The sequence below is a fragment of the Otolemur garnettii genome, unplaced genomic scaffold, assembly GCF_000181295.1.
Source record: "Otolemur garnettii isolate 467f Iridium unplaced genomic scaffold, OtoGar3 scaffold00225, whole genome shotgun sequence".
In the NCBI taxonomy this organism is placed as follows: domain Eukaryota; kingdom Metazoa; phylum Chordata; class Mammalia; order Primates; family Galagidae; genus Otolemur; species Otolemur garnettii.
In genome coordinates, this window is record NW_003852620.1 from 150430 (window position 1) to 165461 (window position 15032).

Genomic DNA, 15032 nt, shown 5'->3' on the forward strand with positions numbered 1-15032 from the left:
AAAAAAAAAAAAAACCTCAAAGAAGATGTGACTAATTGAAGTTTGGAAAACACTGACCTGGTGCATTCTATCATCCTTTGAAGTGAAAAGATAAAGGGCTTCCAGAGGGGGCAGGACCCCGAATATCTTTGAATGGTGCCTTCTTTTTTTAGCCAACTAATATTGGATTAAAGAGGCATCAGTGCAAACCCAGGGCCTTTATCTTTTCAGAAGCCTTTTGATGCTTTCTTTCCTCAGGAGCTTCTTTCAAGTTCTTACTCGTAGGGCTCCCAGGTAGCACAAAACTAACAGAACAGGTCTATAGAAACCCATGGCTGCAGGTCCCATCATACATTTCAGCCCTCTGAATAGAGTAAATCAGAAGACAGCACTTCACTTCGTAAGACAGAGCCAGAGAACAGGGCAAAACAGTGTGGAAAATAGTGCTGCTGTGTAAATTTGTGTTTCTGGCAGTGGTGATGGCAGGGGTTAGATAAGGGCGCTGGCCATCAGCAACATCTGCATACTATTTATTATGACATGTCCTCATTATATCACTGACCATTGAGTGCTTGTCATTTATCCGGCCATAGGAATAGGCATTTCAATGAATGTCGTTTTGCTCAGTTCACACAACGATCGTATGGAATTAGATTCCATCACTTGCATTTTGAAGATCAGGACACTGAATCCAAAGGGAGCTCCTCAAGATCAGGCAGCTTAGCAAAGGCATAATTCGAATCATCTGTCTGATTCCAGGATCTGTGCTCTTAAGAACTTGGCCATTCTGTCAGGGCTGCCGCTCAATGGGGGCACAAGTAGAAATTTTTCCTGCCTGGCCCAGGATTCAGCAACTTGCCAAGCTAAATCTTAAACAAAAGCTATGCTACTTCCCTTCCAGCACCATCCCCACCACCTCCTTCACAGAGAAAGAGCTCCTGCCCCTCCCCCAACCCCAGGCCAAAGCCAATTACCCAAAGAGAGCTTCTTCTTCCTAAGGAGGAGCCCAGTGAGACCCACCCCTCACATTACATCCCTGGAGAAAGGTCTAGGGAGTGATCAGAGCATCACCCTTTACTCCAAGAAAGAGGAGATCACAACGTTCTGGACTCATCAACACATGCCCAGACTTCCAAGAGAGGATGTTCCCACTTCTCCTGCCCACTGGCCCTTACTTGGCATCTTTGGCATTCCCTCCCATCCCAATGGGCATCTCCCAGAGCCCAGATCTTGCACGTGCAGATCCCTCTACCTGGGACCACTTTCTCCCAGGAACTCACATCGCTTTCTCCCTCCCCTCCTCCAGGTCTCTACCAAATGTCACTTCTGGTGAGGCCTTTCCCAACCATTGCCTGTCATTTTGCAGACTCCTTTCCTGCTCATGTCCACCCGGAACTGCATGTGCTCATTGACTGTCTCTCACAGAGCAAGGATTTTGAGTTGTTTCTTACTGTAGCTACAAATAGTATATTGAAGGCACTAAATGAATAAATGAATGAATGCAGAAAGGAATGAATGAATGAATCAGAGAAAAAGTCAGCTGTGGTATAAGGCAAAAGGAAATAGAAATGGAAGTAAGCTGGGAATCTGCAGAGCCAACCCTGAGTCCCAGCTCTGCAGCCTCCATCACATGCCTAGCACTATTCTATGTGCCAGTGTGAACAAAACAGACAAAACTTCATGCCATATTGGAACTTACTTTCTAATGGCAAGAGACAGATGGTAGGAAAAGTTAATTAATTAAATATATAGTATTTTAGGTGGTATTAAGCCCTGTGAAGAAAAATAAAGCGGGGAGGGAGAATAAAGAATACTAGTGGGAGGAAGCAGTGTGCAGTTTTAAACAGAGAAGTCCCAGAAAGCTTCCTGGGAAAGGTGGCCTTTGAGCAGTGATCTGGGGAGGCAGCCAGAGGAGAGCGCTTCCCCAGAGTGCTGCCTGGGGTGTGTGAAGAATAGCAAGGGGATGATGGGGACAGAACTCAAACATTAGGTCAGGTTGTGATGGGAGTGGGGGGTGGCTTGTAGGTCACTGTAAGGACTTCTGCTTTGGGATTCAAAAGGGAAGATTGGAGAATAAAATGGAGGTCACACGTGACCTAGAGAAAAGTCACAGAGAGGACTGGATTCCAGTCCAGAAGGGATCACCCTCCTTAACTCAGAGAACACCAAAAAACCAAATTCTCTTCTTCCTCAGCAATCTCTCCCAACAGCCCTTTCCCCAAAGATGTGTCCTGGTAGTGATATGACATCCCCCCTGCTTCAAGTAAACTTATTTTCTCCTGAGTCTAACCCTTAAAAACATTCTAATAATTACCTTGAGGCTTCCTAGTTTACAGAGTGCTTTATGTAGACCCTTTCACTTAATCTTTCAACCTGCTAATACAGAAGATATTATCTGCATTTTATAAAGGAGACAGATAAAGCTCAGTAAGCTTAAAGAACTTGGCCAAGATTATACACTTGGTGGGGGACAGAGTCTTCTAATATCTTTCTACTTCAAGCGAGAACCACCCTCATGTTAGTGATTCTCAAAGTATGATTTGTAGACCTTTATGGGATATAAGCTGACCTAAAAATGCATCTTCCCTCTTTGGTTTTTATGAGCAACATACAGGCAATCTCATAGACTCTGATTCTCACATACGATAGGAGCTAATGTAAGTGTCTTCTAAGTGTGAATGTGTCATTAAAGCTTGCTGCAATTTAGTATTCATGAATAGTTTATTAAAATGAGCTGAAGAATCGAATTCTATTTTGTACTAAGAAGTCTGGCTGTTGCACGATTCTTGGCAATGATGAAAAGCTCTTGGATATGAAGTGGAATTCCCCTAAAAGGCTAGAATAAGTGCTGCATATAACCCCCTAGGTCTTTGCCCCACCTAAATGTAGCCCAAAGTTTAGGAACCACTACTCTATAACCAATCGAATAATATCACCTCCTAGAGATTTTTCCACCTCTCTTTAACCCTAATCAAACCAAAATATCCATTCTAGTCTATATTTATCCCCTCTCCTTTGGAGCACAAATTCTGTCAAATTGTGACATGGGCAAAAGCTTGGATTTCTATTTGACATTGGAGTCATCTCCTGCTCCATCCTGAAGAATAGCCTCCAAAACTGAAGATAAGAGTTTAGAACAGCGAGGGCAGAAAATCCATCCAACAGCTACCACCTGATTTGGCAACTGGGGCTGGGGTTACTGTAAAGAGAAAATTTGCATTAGCTTTGCCAGCTGTGTAGGACCTCTGATCTTCGGCAAAGGAACCTACCTGGAGGTAGAACCACGTAAGTAACCTGCTTTTCCTCCTTACTACATTTGGCAATTATCTTTATTAAATATTTTCCTAAATCATCAGATTGGGAAACAGTTCTCAGATTATTGAAAAATGCCTTCAGCAGATAATTTAGCATGGGGTGGTTTGTGGAAAAGGGACTGAGTTTCTGATAAAGTCTGGTGGGGGGGTGTGATTTTGGCAACCTTCCTGATCCACTGTCTTTCCCAGAGAGTCTTCCCTGTCTTCCTGCTCCCTGACTAAGTTTGGAGATCAGCTTCCTTAACACCTGTGCAGTCACCCTGTACATACAGGGTGGGCCACACTTACAGCACTTCTGAGCAGGGGATGGGCGTGGAACAAACATAAAACCAAGAGTTCAGAAACTGAGTTCTAATCCTTCTGATAAACTCTGTGACTTAACTTCAATGCACTCTAGTTTCCCTGTAGTTACACTAAAAGATTTCCAATGTGTCTTCCAGCTCAGCACACGATGATCCTGATTATCTCCCAGACTGGTTCTTAGAGACCATTTGGTAAGAAAAGCAACAACACCCAATGGCGCAAATACCTTATGATTCAGGCGGAATTCTCTGACTTCTTGGAAAGAAGTGCTGTCAAGGGAGTAAAAGTCTCCCTGTGCATCCATTAATTAGCCCTCCTGTGACCACAGGGGGTTGGAAAGTGACCACTGAGGTTCCTTTCAACCCTATTCTATCACTCTAGTTCCACAGAAGGAAACTGAAGTCCAGAGATCTGAGAGAGAGGCCCAGTTCAGCCACTCAGTTAAACACTTTTAGCTTCAGTGACTTTGTCTGTAAGATGGATGTAATAATACCACCTCATGAAGTTTATTACAGTGATGTTTGTGGAAGGGATCTAGACAGCAGCTGTTTGTTAAGTAGAAAAGCATTTATACAAATGGTGAGCAGCTATGGTTGTTCTGATCCTCTGGGAAGATCCCAGGTCTTTTGCTTTAGTGGTTCTTGCAACAACCATCCTGTCTTTCTGCCCCTCACTGAGTCACTGTCCTGTTGTGATTGATTTAATTGAGCCTTAGAATTAAGTTTCTGCTGACAATGGCCATTTGGCAATTCTCAACAAATCCAAAATGATTCCTTTCTCCCTGTGAACATATGATCCCAAAGCAAGATCTGGGGGGTAAAAAGAGATGGCAGGTTGAGGAGATAATAGCAGAAAACCTGCTGACTTTCCTAAATGCCAACACTCAGAAGATAACAGACCTCAAAAACCTTCCAAAATGTAATTATGTTCAGATCTCAGAAGCCCTTGCAAATCTCTGTCTCTAGCTACACCCATTCTGCTCTACCCATCCCCTTCCAAACAGATGAACTAGTCTGATAGGAGGAACAAGTGGCAAGATTTTTTGTAGTGATGTCTGGGGTAGTGCTTTGACAGCACAACTCTTCTTTGGAAATGGCACTCAACTCATTGTGGAACCAAGTAAGTTGTGTCTTTTACTATAGGTCAGTGTGTGTCTATTTCCTTGGAGTTGTTGTAGCTTTGTCCCGAATGAGCAGGGCTTTTGAGGAAGTCAACTGGTTCTAAATTGGAAATCCATTGTTTGTTACAAAGAGCTGGGGTAAAATTCAAGGGCAGATGCATTCAATTTCTCTTAAGAAAATATTCTGTATGTGTTTGTACAAACTCTGTTCTGAGGCTTGGTATTGATAAGTCTTTATAACTACCTAAAAAAGCCCTAGTCAGGCTTCTGGTTCTGGTCTCCTGGGACCAGGGAAAAGTCCAGCTGCAAATGCAGCTGAGGGTCTCCCCACCCTTTATGAGGGAAAAGAGTCATGGTCACTGTGTAGGAAGAGGGAGAGGTAGAAAGAAGAAAAGTATTATGACAAGTGATAAATAAAGAAGTTTTCTCTCTCTCTCTCTCTAGCCAATCTCACCCTTGTCAATTTTGTCTGAGAACTTGCATTAAACAAACATGACTGGCTCAGACTAAACAGTCCCCAAGGGCTCATCTAGCCTCAGTCTCCTGAGAGCAGTTATAAGCTCCCCTTCCCTGTTAGCCCTGAGTCGAGGGACTCAGCACAAGGATTCAGGAGCCCTCATCCAATGTAGAAACACAGCCCCAACTGTAGGATGATAGAGAAGTCATGGGGCTCTCCTGGAGACAATGTCCCCTTGGCCTGTCCCAGTATTTGGAAATCCAGGGCCTATATTCAGGTAGTTTGGGTAACTGCTAACAGGCAATCCCGGGGACCAGGGCAGAGAACAAGAGTCTGTCAGACACTTTCCAAAATGCCAAGTCCAGTGGGGCAGACATTGCCTCTTACATGGCTAGGTTTTTATTTTGTTAATTGAGAAGAAATAAGGAAGTGGGGAAAGGTGCATGGATGTGGGGAGGCTACGTCATGGTCCTATAAGTGACTGGTACAGTCAGCATGGTCTCTGCCTCTCAGAGGATAATATAAACTTATAAAGGTCCCTCATTTCCTGTTGCTTCCAGGGAAATAGTGGGATTTGGTGAGTTTCCTTATCTTTGAGGGGAGAGAGACTAGAGCAATGAAAAGGAGGGAAACAGAATCTTGTTACAGCTGATTGCAGTCTGATTGATGTTTAGCAAATTGCATCTGAGCAAAAAGTATTGTGTTTCATTTTCCCCTTTAAATCATTTCCACTTGAAATTTGGAATTATCTGCACTGTTAGAATCAAATCTTTGAGACTGTGCCTTTGGGAGTCTTAGGGAAGAAGGAAATTGATGAGACTGATGTTTAGCCCTTCTGCCAGGACGCTGACCATGCTCCCCGATGACACGGTTTGCCTCTCTGATCTGCTTCTCCTGCAGTGATGGAATATAATATGATAATGTGAAGCTCAGGTAGGAAGTGAGAATTTTCAATCAAGCCCCCAGTCTTTAGGGTTTTAACAGTGAATAATGGGCCTGCCCAACTGTCATTCTCTTTTGCCTGGTTCTAGCCCTAGGCCCTTGATTTTTGGTGATGGAGACAGAGTAATTCGTATGGTCTTTAAGTTCTATTTCACATGATTGCTATATACTCCTGAGACTTGTATCTGGATCCGGAGTCAGGAGAAATTATAAAACAAAAATAATCCAAAGCAAGCCCTGGCTTCTCAGACCCACATCCATGATACACAGCACCGCTGGGCTCCCCCAATGGCCACCAATTTCTTGTTCAATCCTCAGGTTCTTAGAAAGCCTTTCACTGGGTTCAGGGAATAAGAAAGCAGATTCATTATTATTGTGAGACTCTGAGAGATGGAAGAAATTAAGTTTCTAATCAGAAAGCTCTGTTTATGACCCAAGAGAAGGGAAGCAGAGTATGAGAAGAGAACCTGTTTCTAAACCTTCCTCTCCTCAACCTAACATTTGTTGTAAGAAATGTCAATGGTCAGTGCCCCGTCCCTACCCCCAAACTACTGTGGTCTTCTTGGAAGGACTTTCCAATAAACCGAGAGTTAAATTTTCCATCTTGAAGGCAGCAATCAGTCAACTGCCACCCTCTTTTCTTGCTCTGTCTTGTCCCTGTCCCAGCTTGGATGAGGACTTCATCTCTCTCCAGAAATTCAACTATCATTAACTTCAAAGGGAACTGAAACTCTGTGCACTCAGCCCCCTGGTCTCATCAAGGCCAGCCTTTGTAGTTCTCTGAGCCGTGGGCTCTCCAGGCTGATACGTGCGGCTAGGGAGGTAGGGCGCAGATGTTCTGGCCTGGGCATCAGGGCCAGCCGCAGGCTGATTACCTGTCTGATAGTGTTGCAATGTGCTCCTGGGCCACCAGACAGATATTTTTTGGAACTGGCACCAAACTCTTCGTGGAGCCCCGTGAGTTGATCTTTTTCCTATATTTCTAGGGATAATTTGAGTCCTGGGACTGGGGCTTCTATCCAATTGGCTTTAAAAATTATAATGAGCAGATGACATTAGAACTAGGAGATGGAGTAGCACAGACAGGAAATGAGCCAGAGTGAAGAGGCTAGACTGAGTCACTGCAATAGTTCTGTGACTACCTTTAATTTTAAATATATATACTGTATATTAAGACTATAGTTCCCACTTATTTCTGAACTCTTCAGAGCAGCCCAGAAGACACAAGGAAGTTGAGTAGAATTACACTAAGAGTTGGAGCATTCAGGGGGAGACAATGGCAGGGACGCTGTGGCCCCAGTTCCTCAGGGGACTGCTTCATCTTTCCTGTCCCTTTGGCTGACTTGCGCACGCCTCATTGCAAACTGAAAGCAAATACTTTGCAGCTTGGAAGATTCTGGAGAGAGATTGTTAGCCTGATCAGAGTAATCAGGTACAGCCAACTTTTCTTTCCAGGTCTAAATTAAATCCCACATTGGCAGAAAATCTTGAAATTCTGAGTAACATTTATTATAGATGTTGCCATTCTTAGGGGCTATGAATCTAAAACATAGATGATTTCTAAGTTTATAAATTAAGAAGGCCTGTTCAGGAAGGGTATACACTTCTTTTTGTATTATCTACCAGTACATAACGTGAGCATTGTATTGGTAATCATAAAAAGAGAAAGTCCAGGGGTGGCGCCTGTGGCTCAAAGGAATAGGGCACCAGCCCCATATGCCAGAGGTGGTGGGTTCAAACCCGGCCCCAGCCAAGAACTGCAAAAGAAAAGAGAGAAAGTCCAAAAATAAAACAATGGTCCAAATAAATAGCCCTTGAAACACATGTTGAAATGTAATTACACTTGGCAAATCCTCAAAAGATAAACCACTAAGTTTCTAAATTAAATTTTAGACTACAATTTTATACAACTTTAAATTTTGACTTAAGCCAAATTTATAAAATAGACTAGACAACTACTTTGAGTGCATTCCATTTTAAAAAAAGGTTTTAATTCAATCAGATAGCTTTCTCTTAGGTTACTAAAATGAAAAGAGAAAAAGCACTTTCCTTTCAAACAATTGTTTTGAACATATAGACATTAACTTAGAAAGATAGTCTGAGAAAATGGTTTTCCCAAATCAAGGCCTTATGCGCCATCTGAAATGCTAATAGATTCAGAGCTCAGTGTCATAAGTGCATGACTTTCTTCAGGTTCAATTTCTTCACCAGTGTTCACATTATTCAAATCACATCTCCCCAGCCCGAAGTGATCATTGACAATTGTCTGATGAATTCAGGTTTTAAAATCCCAGCAAGCCTTAATTGTCAAACTAAATCAGACTGGGATTAAGTCATATGCTTAAATAAACAAGTGTCTTTTTTTTTTTAATGGACAAGTTTCCTTTCTACCTCATAATTCCCTTAAAAGTCAACCAGAATACATCTCAAACCAATCGTGAACAAGAAATGTAGCAGTTCTGAAGGAAGGTGAATGAGCAACACGTGTGGTTTCCAGCCCTTACTAGGGTTATCTGCGTCTGTTATCAGTGGCTTCAGCTATGCCAGGAAACAAAACAATGAAGATTTTCTCACGCAGGTTGAAAGCAGGTTCCAAGAAAGCCCTTTGAAAAATTCCCAGTCCTCTCTCTTATCTAAAGCTGAAGCCAAAGATATAAGGAACCAGATTATAAGGAACAAGTCTCCTGCCCTGAGTGACTGGAACAAAATTAGTCTTTCAGCTGCACTTCTCAACAGAGAAAAGATGGAGAATTATGATGGCAGCAATGAGGGGGCTGCTCTGAACGGCTGGTTTCCTAGGAAAGCCCTGATCAGCCATGGTCCATTTACTGAGAGGTGATCAGCAGGAACTTCCTGACTAGCAATCACTCCCTCTCAACCAGATATGACCAGTTGATTTTGGTGTAGCTCTACTAGCATGAGCTATATAGCTAAAGCCCAAATCCAGATTCATGGTAAAGCACTAGAAAAAATTACTTATTTTCCATTTACACATTCATTACCAACTATTTGTTCAGCAATACCTAAGATCCTGATTGTAGACCATAGTAGATACAATGTACACTGGAATTCAACATATTTTTCATTTGCTACCAAGAAGCCAAATTCACCTAAGTTTTAAATACTAAGAGCCATATTGATGGGAATAATTAACATAGAAAATCAGCAATTAAGTTGAGGATTGGAAATATATCCAATTGCCCTTTACAGATTGATTGTCTTTCCTGATTTTAGGATTCCTTCTTTAGCAGTCATCTGAAAGGAGCATGAGAATCCAAATCTCCATGGACACAAAACTTAAACACAATTCAAAAATGTCAATAAGGCATAGTCTTAAAGCTTCAAGACTTTTGGTTTTGAGGGGGGAAAAAAATGCACTTAAAAAGTAGCAGATAGATGACAGCCCAAGGTGAGGCATGAAGGAAGAGGACACCAGGAGGAGACCCAGTTACTGAACCAACATTCTTTCCATAGCTCCTCTCAGAATAAAACAAGAAGAAAAGGGCTGCTACTCATTTTATGTCTATAAGGACTTATTGAGAGTGATATTTATTCTCCTATTAAAGACTCAAAGGAAACTCTGGTAGTTAGTCCCTTACAGAAGAGTAAGTATTCACCTAAACGCAGAGACATTCCATTTAAGATCCCTTCCAGTCCATATAACATGGGAGACCCCTGCAGTGACCCAAACACCCCCATCCTCAGAGCACTTGGACCTATTATGCAGTCCTTCTCAGACCCTCAATTCTTTACTTGACATAATGCCAAACACCTGCCCTGCTCTCCTTCCAAGGGCCCATTCATTTAAAATAAACCAAGTAGGGCAGACAGATATTCGGCCTAACCTTAATTGTCCAGAGGATTGATCAATAACACATACATAATTGAAACCCAGATGATCCAGAAACTTCTTTACAGTTGTTATTTCCCATCTCTGCTCCATGTCTCTCTCAGCAGCTCCTAACTAGAAGTCAACTGACGGCCTTTCCTGTCTGCTCCCCTTGGCGATTCTTTCATGAGGTGCTCACAAGCCCAGCTCACTCACAGGATGCATGGAGGTCTGGAGTGTAGTGTTTGGCCCCAGCATAATTGGATAATCCCTACTATTTAACTCCCACAAAGTTGTAGATAAATCATTTCATAAAATAAGTTTATTATATTTACAGGGTATCAGACTCCTACCAAACCATCCGTTTTCGTCATGAAAAATGGGACAAATGTCGCTTGTCTGGTGAAGGACTTCTACCCCAAGAATGTGAATATAATTCTCAACTCATCCAAGAAGATAAAAGAATTTGACCCTGCTATTGTCATCTCTCCCAGTAAGAAGAAGTACAGTGCTGTTAAGCTTGGTCAGTATGAAGATCCAAATTCAGTGACATGTTCAGTTGAGCACGAAAGGGAAACTGTGCACTCCACAGACTTTGAATTGAAGACAGAGTCTTCAGGTGAGTCCTATCTGGCCTTAAGGGGTGGAGATTATGGGGAACAAAAATTAGGGGAAAGGCAAGTTAGAGATGTAAGCTCTCGACAGATACTTCTCAATGTGGCATCATACTGGAAATAAGACTTAGGCCCAACCACAGCCTTCCAAGGACTGGGAAGGAAAAGCTCGGCATCCCTCAACTGGACTCTAAGACAAGCCAGTCTCGTTTCATTCCCATCTCTCCTCCTTACCAGCCACTGCCTCCTTCATATGAGCAACTGTCCTGCTCCTAGACTCTGGGGTCAAAAGCCCATGTGCAGTCTGATTCAGTGCTAAATTCCAAAACAAAGGGCAGCCCAGCCCATCATAGGGTTAAGAATTTTAATTCTTCCTACATATGAGAGGTATGCCTGGGTATTGGCCTCATGGCACAAAGAAAAAAGCCCAGAACGGCAAACATGTTGGTTGTGTCAATAGCTGTTGGACCTTAACCAGATCACACCCTCTGGTCTTCAGTTTATTTATTTAAAGTCTCCTCCAGTTTTAAAACCCTACAGTCCTTTGAGCCCCCTTGGGTGCTAATGTATCCCTGACCCCTGAGGTTTGTTCCAGATAATCAAAAACCAACCAAAGCTGGAAAGACAGAAGCTCCAACAGCAGACCCTCAAAATGCAGATCCTCAGAAGACAAAGGAAACTTCAGAGAGCTGCCGTCAACCCAAAGGTTAGTTCAAATCACAGAGCCAGCTTCAGAATTAAGAATTACAGCAAAACCTGTAATTGTCAACTAGGGTCAAAAAGCATCAGATTTTAAAAGAAAACAGAAAGCACACTGAGCCCAGTGAGTTCTCTCAAGCCTCTGACTCCCCCAAACCCTCACAGCCTTGCCTGGCTGGCAACACAGCCTTCCAAAGCTTGCCTGGCTGGGGGTGACCAGCAGCCTGGAGGTACCACACTGGGCTTGCAGGCCAGCGAGACCGCAAGATCGGGGGCAGGCTGGTGCCCGTGTTGTAAGCCCAGTGTGGGGAAGGGAATTGCATCTCTCTCTGAAGCCACATTCTTCACTCTGGTTTGGCCACAGTTCGTGCGGAGAAAGTGAACATGCTGTCCCTCACCGTGCTGGGGCTACGAATGCTGTTTGCCAAGAGCGTTGCCGTCAATTTTCTCCTGACTGCTAAGTTATTTCTCCTTTAAGGTAAGAATCAGCCATTTCTTATTCCCACCTCCACCCAAACTACACTGTACAGAGGGGAAAGGTTTGGACATTCTAGGAAACCAAGAACCACTGGGGAGGGAGAATAGAGACAAATTCAGAACTGATAATGTGACGGATCTCAGATACTCAGCCTAACAATATCCAGTGTCCTGCCATCCTTTCATTTTAAGCCAAAAGCCCATTAGTAAGTAGAGTGCACTGTTTCCCTAATATGCCAGCCAATAAACCCCATCTCCACCCCAGAGAGAAAATTGAAGCTAAATAAGGAGAAGAATTAGTCTTCTTGAACTGCTGTTGTTTATTTGTCCAAGAGGCCATGGGTTATTTGCAAAGCCTTATAAAGTTTCACCTGAAAAATATTCAAGGGAAGCAAGCAGAACCCATCTTTGCCCTGATAAAGGGAATCCCAGCTCCTGCTCTTTTGTCATCAAAAGACAGGCCAGCCTGCCTTTGGGATGAACCTACAGCCCCTCTTAGTAGTGAACAGCCCACTACTAGCTGATGCACTCAAGATGTGCACAAAGTTGGAGCTGAGACATTATTTGCTTGATCCTTGTATTCCCCTTTTCAAGTGATCTTGTGCTTGAACTTCATACAAGGCCTAAGTTTTCACAAGAAATGTGTCCCCCTTACTCCTTCTCCAATACTCCACAACTTATCAGCCCCGGCTCCTGTTCTAGGTACAACCTTAGACTTGGAGTGTTGGACTGATCTGACCCAGTCTGTAAACATTCCCACTCCTTCCCACACGGGTGTCCAGCCCATGTGTTATTTTACTGACAGTCCCACGGACACAAGCAGTGTGGGTTTTAGTCCTCACTTTGTCACTAACTCACTGGGTTCCCTGAGCCATGTTGTGTCACCTCTGTGGACCTGGGGTTTTGCATCATTAAGACAAAGGGGTTAAAAATGACTAAAGTCTACTTTGATTGGGTCTGAAATGTATTCAGAGAACACAACTTTATGAATGTTCACATCCTTAGACAGTTTAAATGTGGCCTGTCCAAAACAGGAAAATTCAGCAAATGCCGCCATGGGGATCTCATATTTAACTAATAGAAAACACGTAGCTGGGGCACTTTAACTTATATACAGAAATTTAGGGGACAAAATCACTCGTTGCATTAAACTGAAATATGGCCTAGCTGTGTTTACTAGTCTTTCATCCTTACTCTTGTCCCTCAACTTCTCACTCCCCCAGCAGCCTTCTTTATCTTCCACTGCAAGTTTTTTTTTCTTAGAAAAAGCTGTTTAGGGAACTTCTCGTACTAAAGAAGAAAATATAAAAATTATCACCTCTCCTTTCCCTTTATTGTATGTTTCATATAAATGTGTGATAATACCGATAATTCTTTAATACCTATATTTGTTGGCAAGCTTGTCTCCAATGGTAGAAAAGCAGGAAATATTTTCAACTGTCATTATATTCCATGCCTAGCAAGCACGCTATCTGGCCAATCCCATGTTCTCAAAAAATGTTTATATTAAACATTCAATTAACAATTAAATTAAAACAGGTAAATTTTTAAAAAGTAAATAAATAAAAATGATTAAAGGAGAGCTAATGGGTTTCCTGACTTGGGCCAACATTGATAGCTCAGTTATTGCCATATGTGGAAGGGAAGCACGTCCCGATAGGATAGATTAGTGATGTCTGCAATGCCTCAGCATAGCAGGCACTGGCCACCCCCAGACTCCATGACCCCTACAATTCCCTCCAGCACTATGACTCTAGAACTTTCTTCATTTGCAGGCTGATGGGCACCAGGAGGCTACACTCCCTGAAGGAAACCAAGAGTTTACCAAGAAGCTTGCTCCTGGGCTTCTCACTTCCAGGTGATTCCAGCTGACCTGCCACAGCCTTGTTTAAATAGCTGCTAGAAAAACCAGTTTCTCTTGGAAGGCAACAAATCCAGCTCATCCTCCAGCCTGGCAGAAAGATGAAAGTCTGGAGAGTGAGGGCTTATGGTCCTAAGTGCTTCGTATGTTGCTTTATGAAGGATAGAGGATATTAATGGATGTAGGACTCAGTTTTTTCCTCCTACAACTGATATACTTTGAAAGTGACATTTCATTCCTTTTGACTTTCTTTACGTTCAGAAGTAGAAAGTGGGAACCAACAAGTTCCCAGTTACACTCTTCATGAAGAAAAAAGGACCCAGGGGAGGAAGAGTGGGTTTACTTTTACCTAAACTTGGACATCTCTGCTTAACTTGCCAAGATTTGCCCCAAATCAGCATCTTTCTAATTCCCCCTCCTTGTGGCTTTTCCTACCCTCTAGATCAGTGGTTCTCAACCTTCCTAATGCTGCAGGCCTTTAATACTGTTCCTGCGGGTCGTGACCCACAGGTTGAGAACCACTGCTCTAGACTTACTTCAGCAGCCACACTAGAAATTTTGCATGGTGAGGGAGCGGGATAAAGTTTCAGCACTTTCTGCTTTTCCTAATACTTTACAAAAAATATACATTTGACTTTCCTAATACTCTTTGAGCAGGCAATGGGGTCTCTAAAGTCTCATCTCAACACTCTTCAATCTACTAGCAATGATCAGAATGAGCTAGGTACTTTTTTCTGTTAATTAATTCAGTGCATGTGAATTGACTCCCTCTGGGTCCTGCTTTCAAGCAAGTGTTTTGGAAGAGGGGGATAGTAAGGAAATCTCTACCATTCCTTATAAAATAATATTTTTACTGTCTTTTGCCTGCCAGTCCATGTAAAGGGAGTTGGAGATCAGTGGCCACTGATTCTTTTGCCTGGCTTTGGTGTTGATGGTTCTCTGCCTTTCTTCCCAGCCCCCATCTCTGTTGCATTTATTAAACTGCACTGTATGCACCTCAGCTCCAGCTTGGTTTTTTGTTGACCACTGCAGAGGGAAAGTCCGCCCTGCAAACTCACTATTAGTCAGCTGAAAGTCAGACTGAGCTTATAGGTCACACCACAGCTTCCTGTGCCCCAAACCTACAGAGCCCCTGCCTTGGGGACCCAGCCCTGGGTTTCCTGTGACTGCTACTGCCAGAGCAAGAAAAACAGCAGGGGCCCAGACAAGCGCCACAGCCCCCTCCTCAGGAAAGCCACAGCTCTCCCAGGTGCACCCGCTCAGGGAGCACCAAGCGCCCTAGCAACACATTACTGCGGCTTCCTCAGCGCCTATGTGTGATGACAAGTGGGGGTGTGTGAGGTTACAAGTGACAGAGCAAACATCACTCCCAACCCCCCTGGCCATCGCCCACTGCAAGCTCCCACAGCACCTCTTCACAGCCCAGCAAAAGAAAGG

At 43.2% G+C, this 15032-nt stretch overlaps 2 protein-coding genes across 2 annotated transcripts in view; both read left to right on the forward strand.

Annotated features, from left to right (window-relative positions):
- LOC105888229 (immunoglobulin lambda-1 light chain-like) overlaps nt 1-14586 on the forward strand; it is a 40335-nt gene extending 25749 nt beyond the window's left edge. The window contains exons 4-7 of the mRNA XM_023508133.1: nt 10282-10563; nt 11154-11264; nt 11622-11735; nt 13510-14586. Coding sequence (XP_023363901.1) covers nt 10282-10563; nt 11154-11264; nt 11622-11734 — 506 coding nt within the window. The 3' untranslated portion in view covers nt 11735; nt 13510-14586. The remainder of the gene's footprint in view (nt 1-10281; nt 10564-11153; nt 11265-11621; nt 11736-13509) is intronic.
- LOC100954674 overlaps nt 1-15032 on the forward strand; it is a 235000-nt gene that overhangs the window by 138179 nt on the left and 81789 nt on the right. The window lies entirely within an intron of this gene.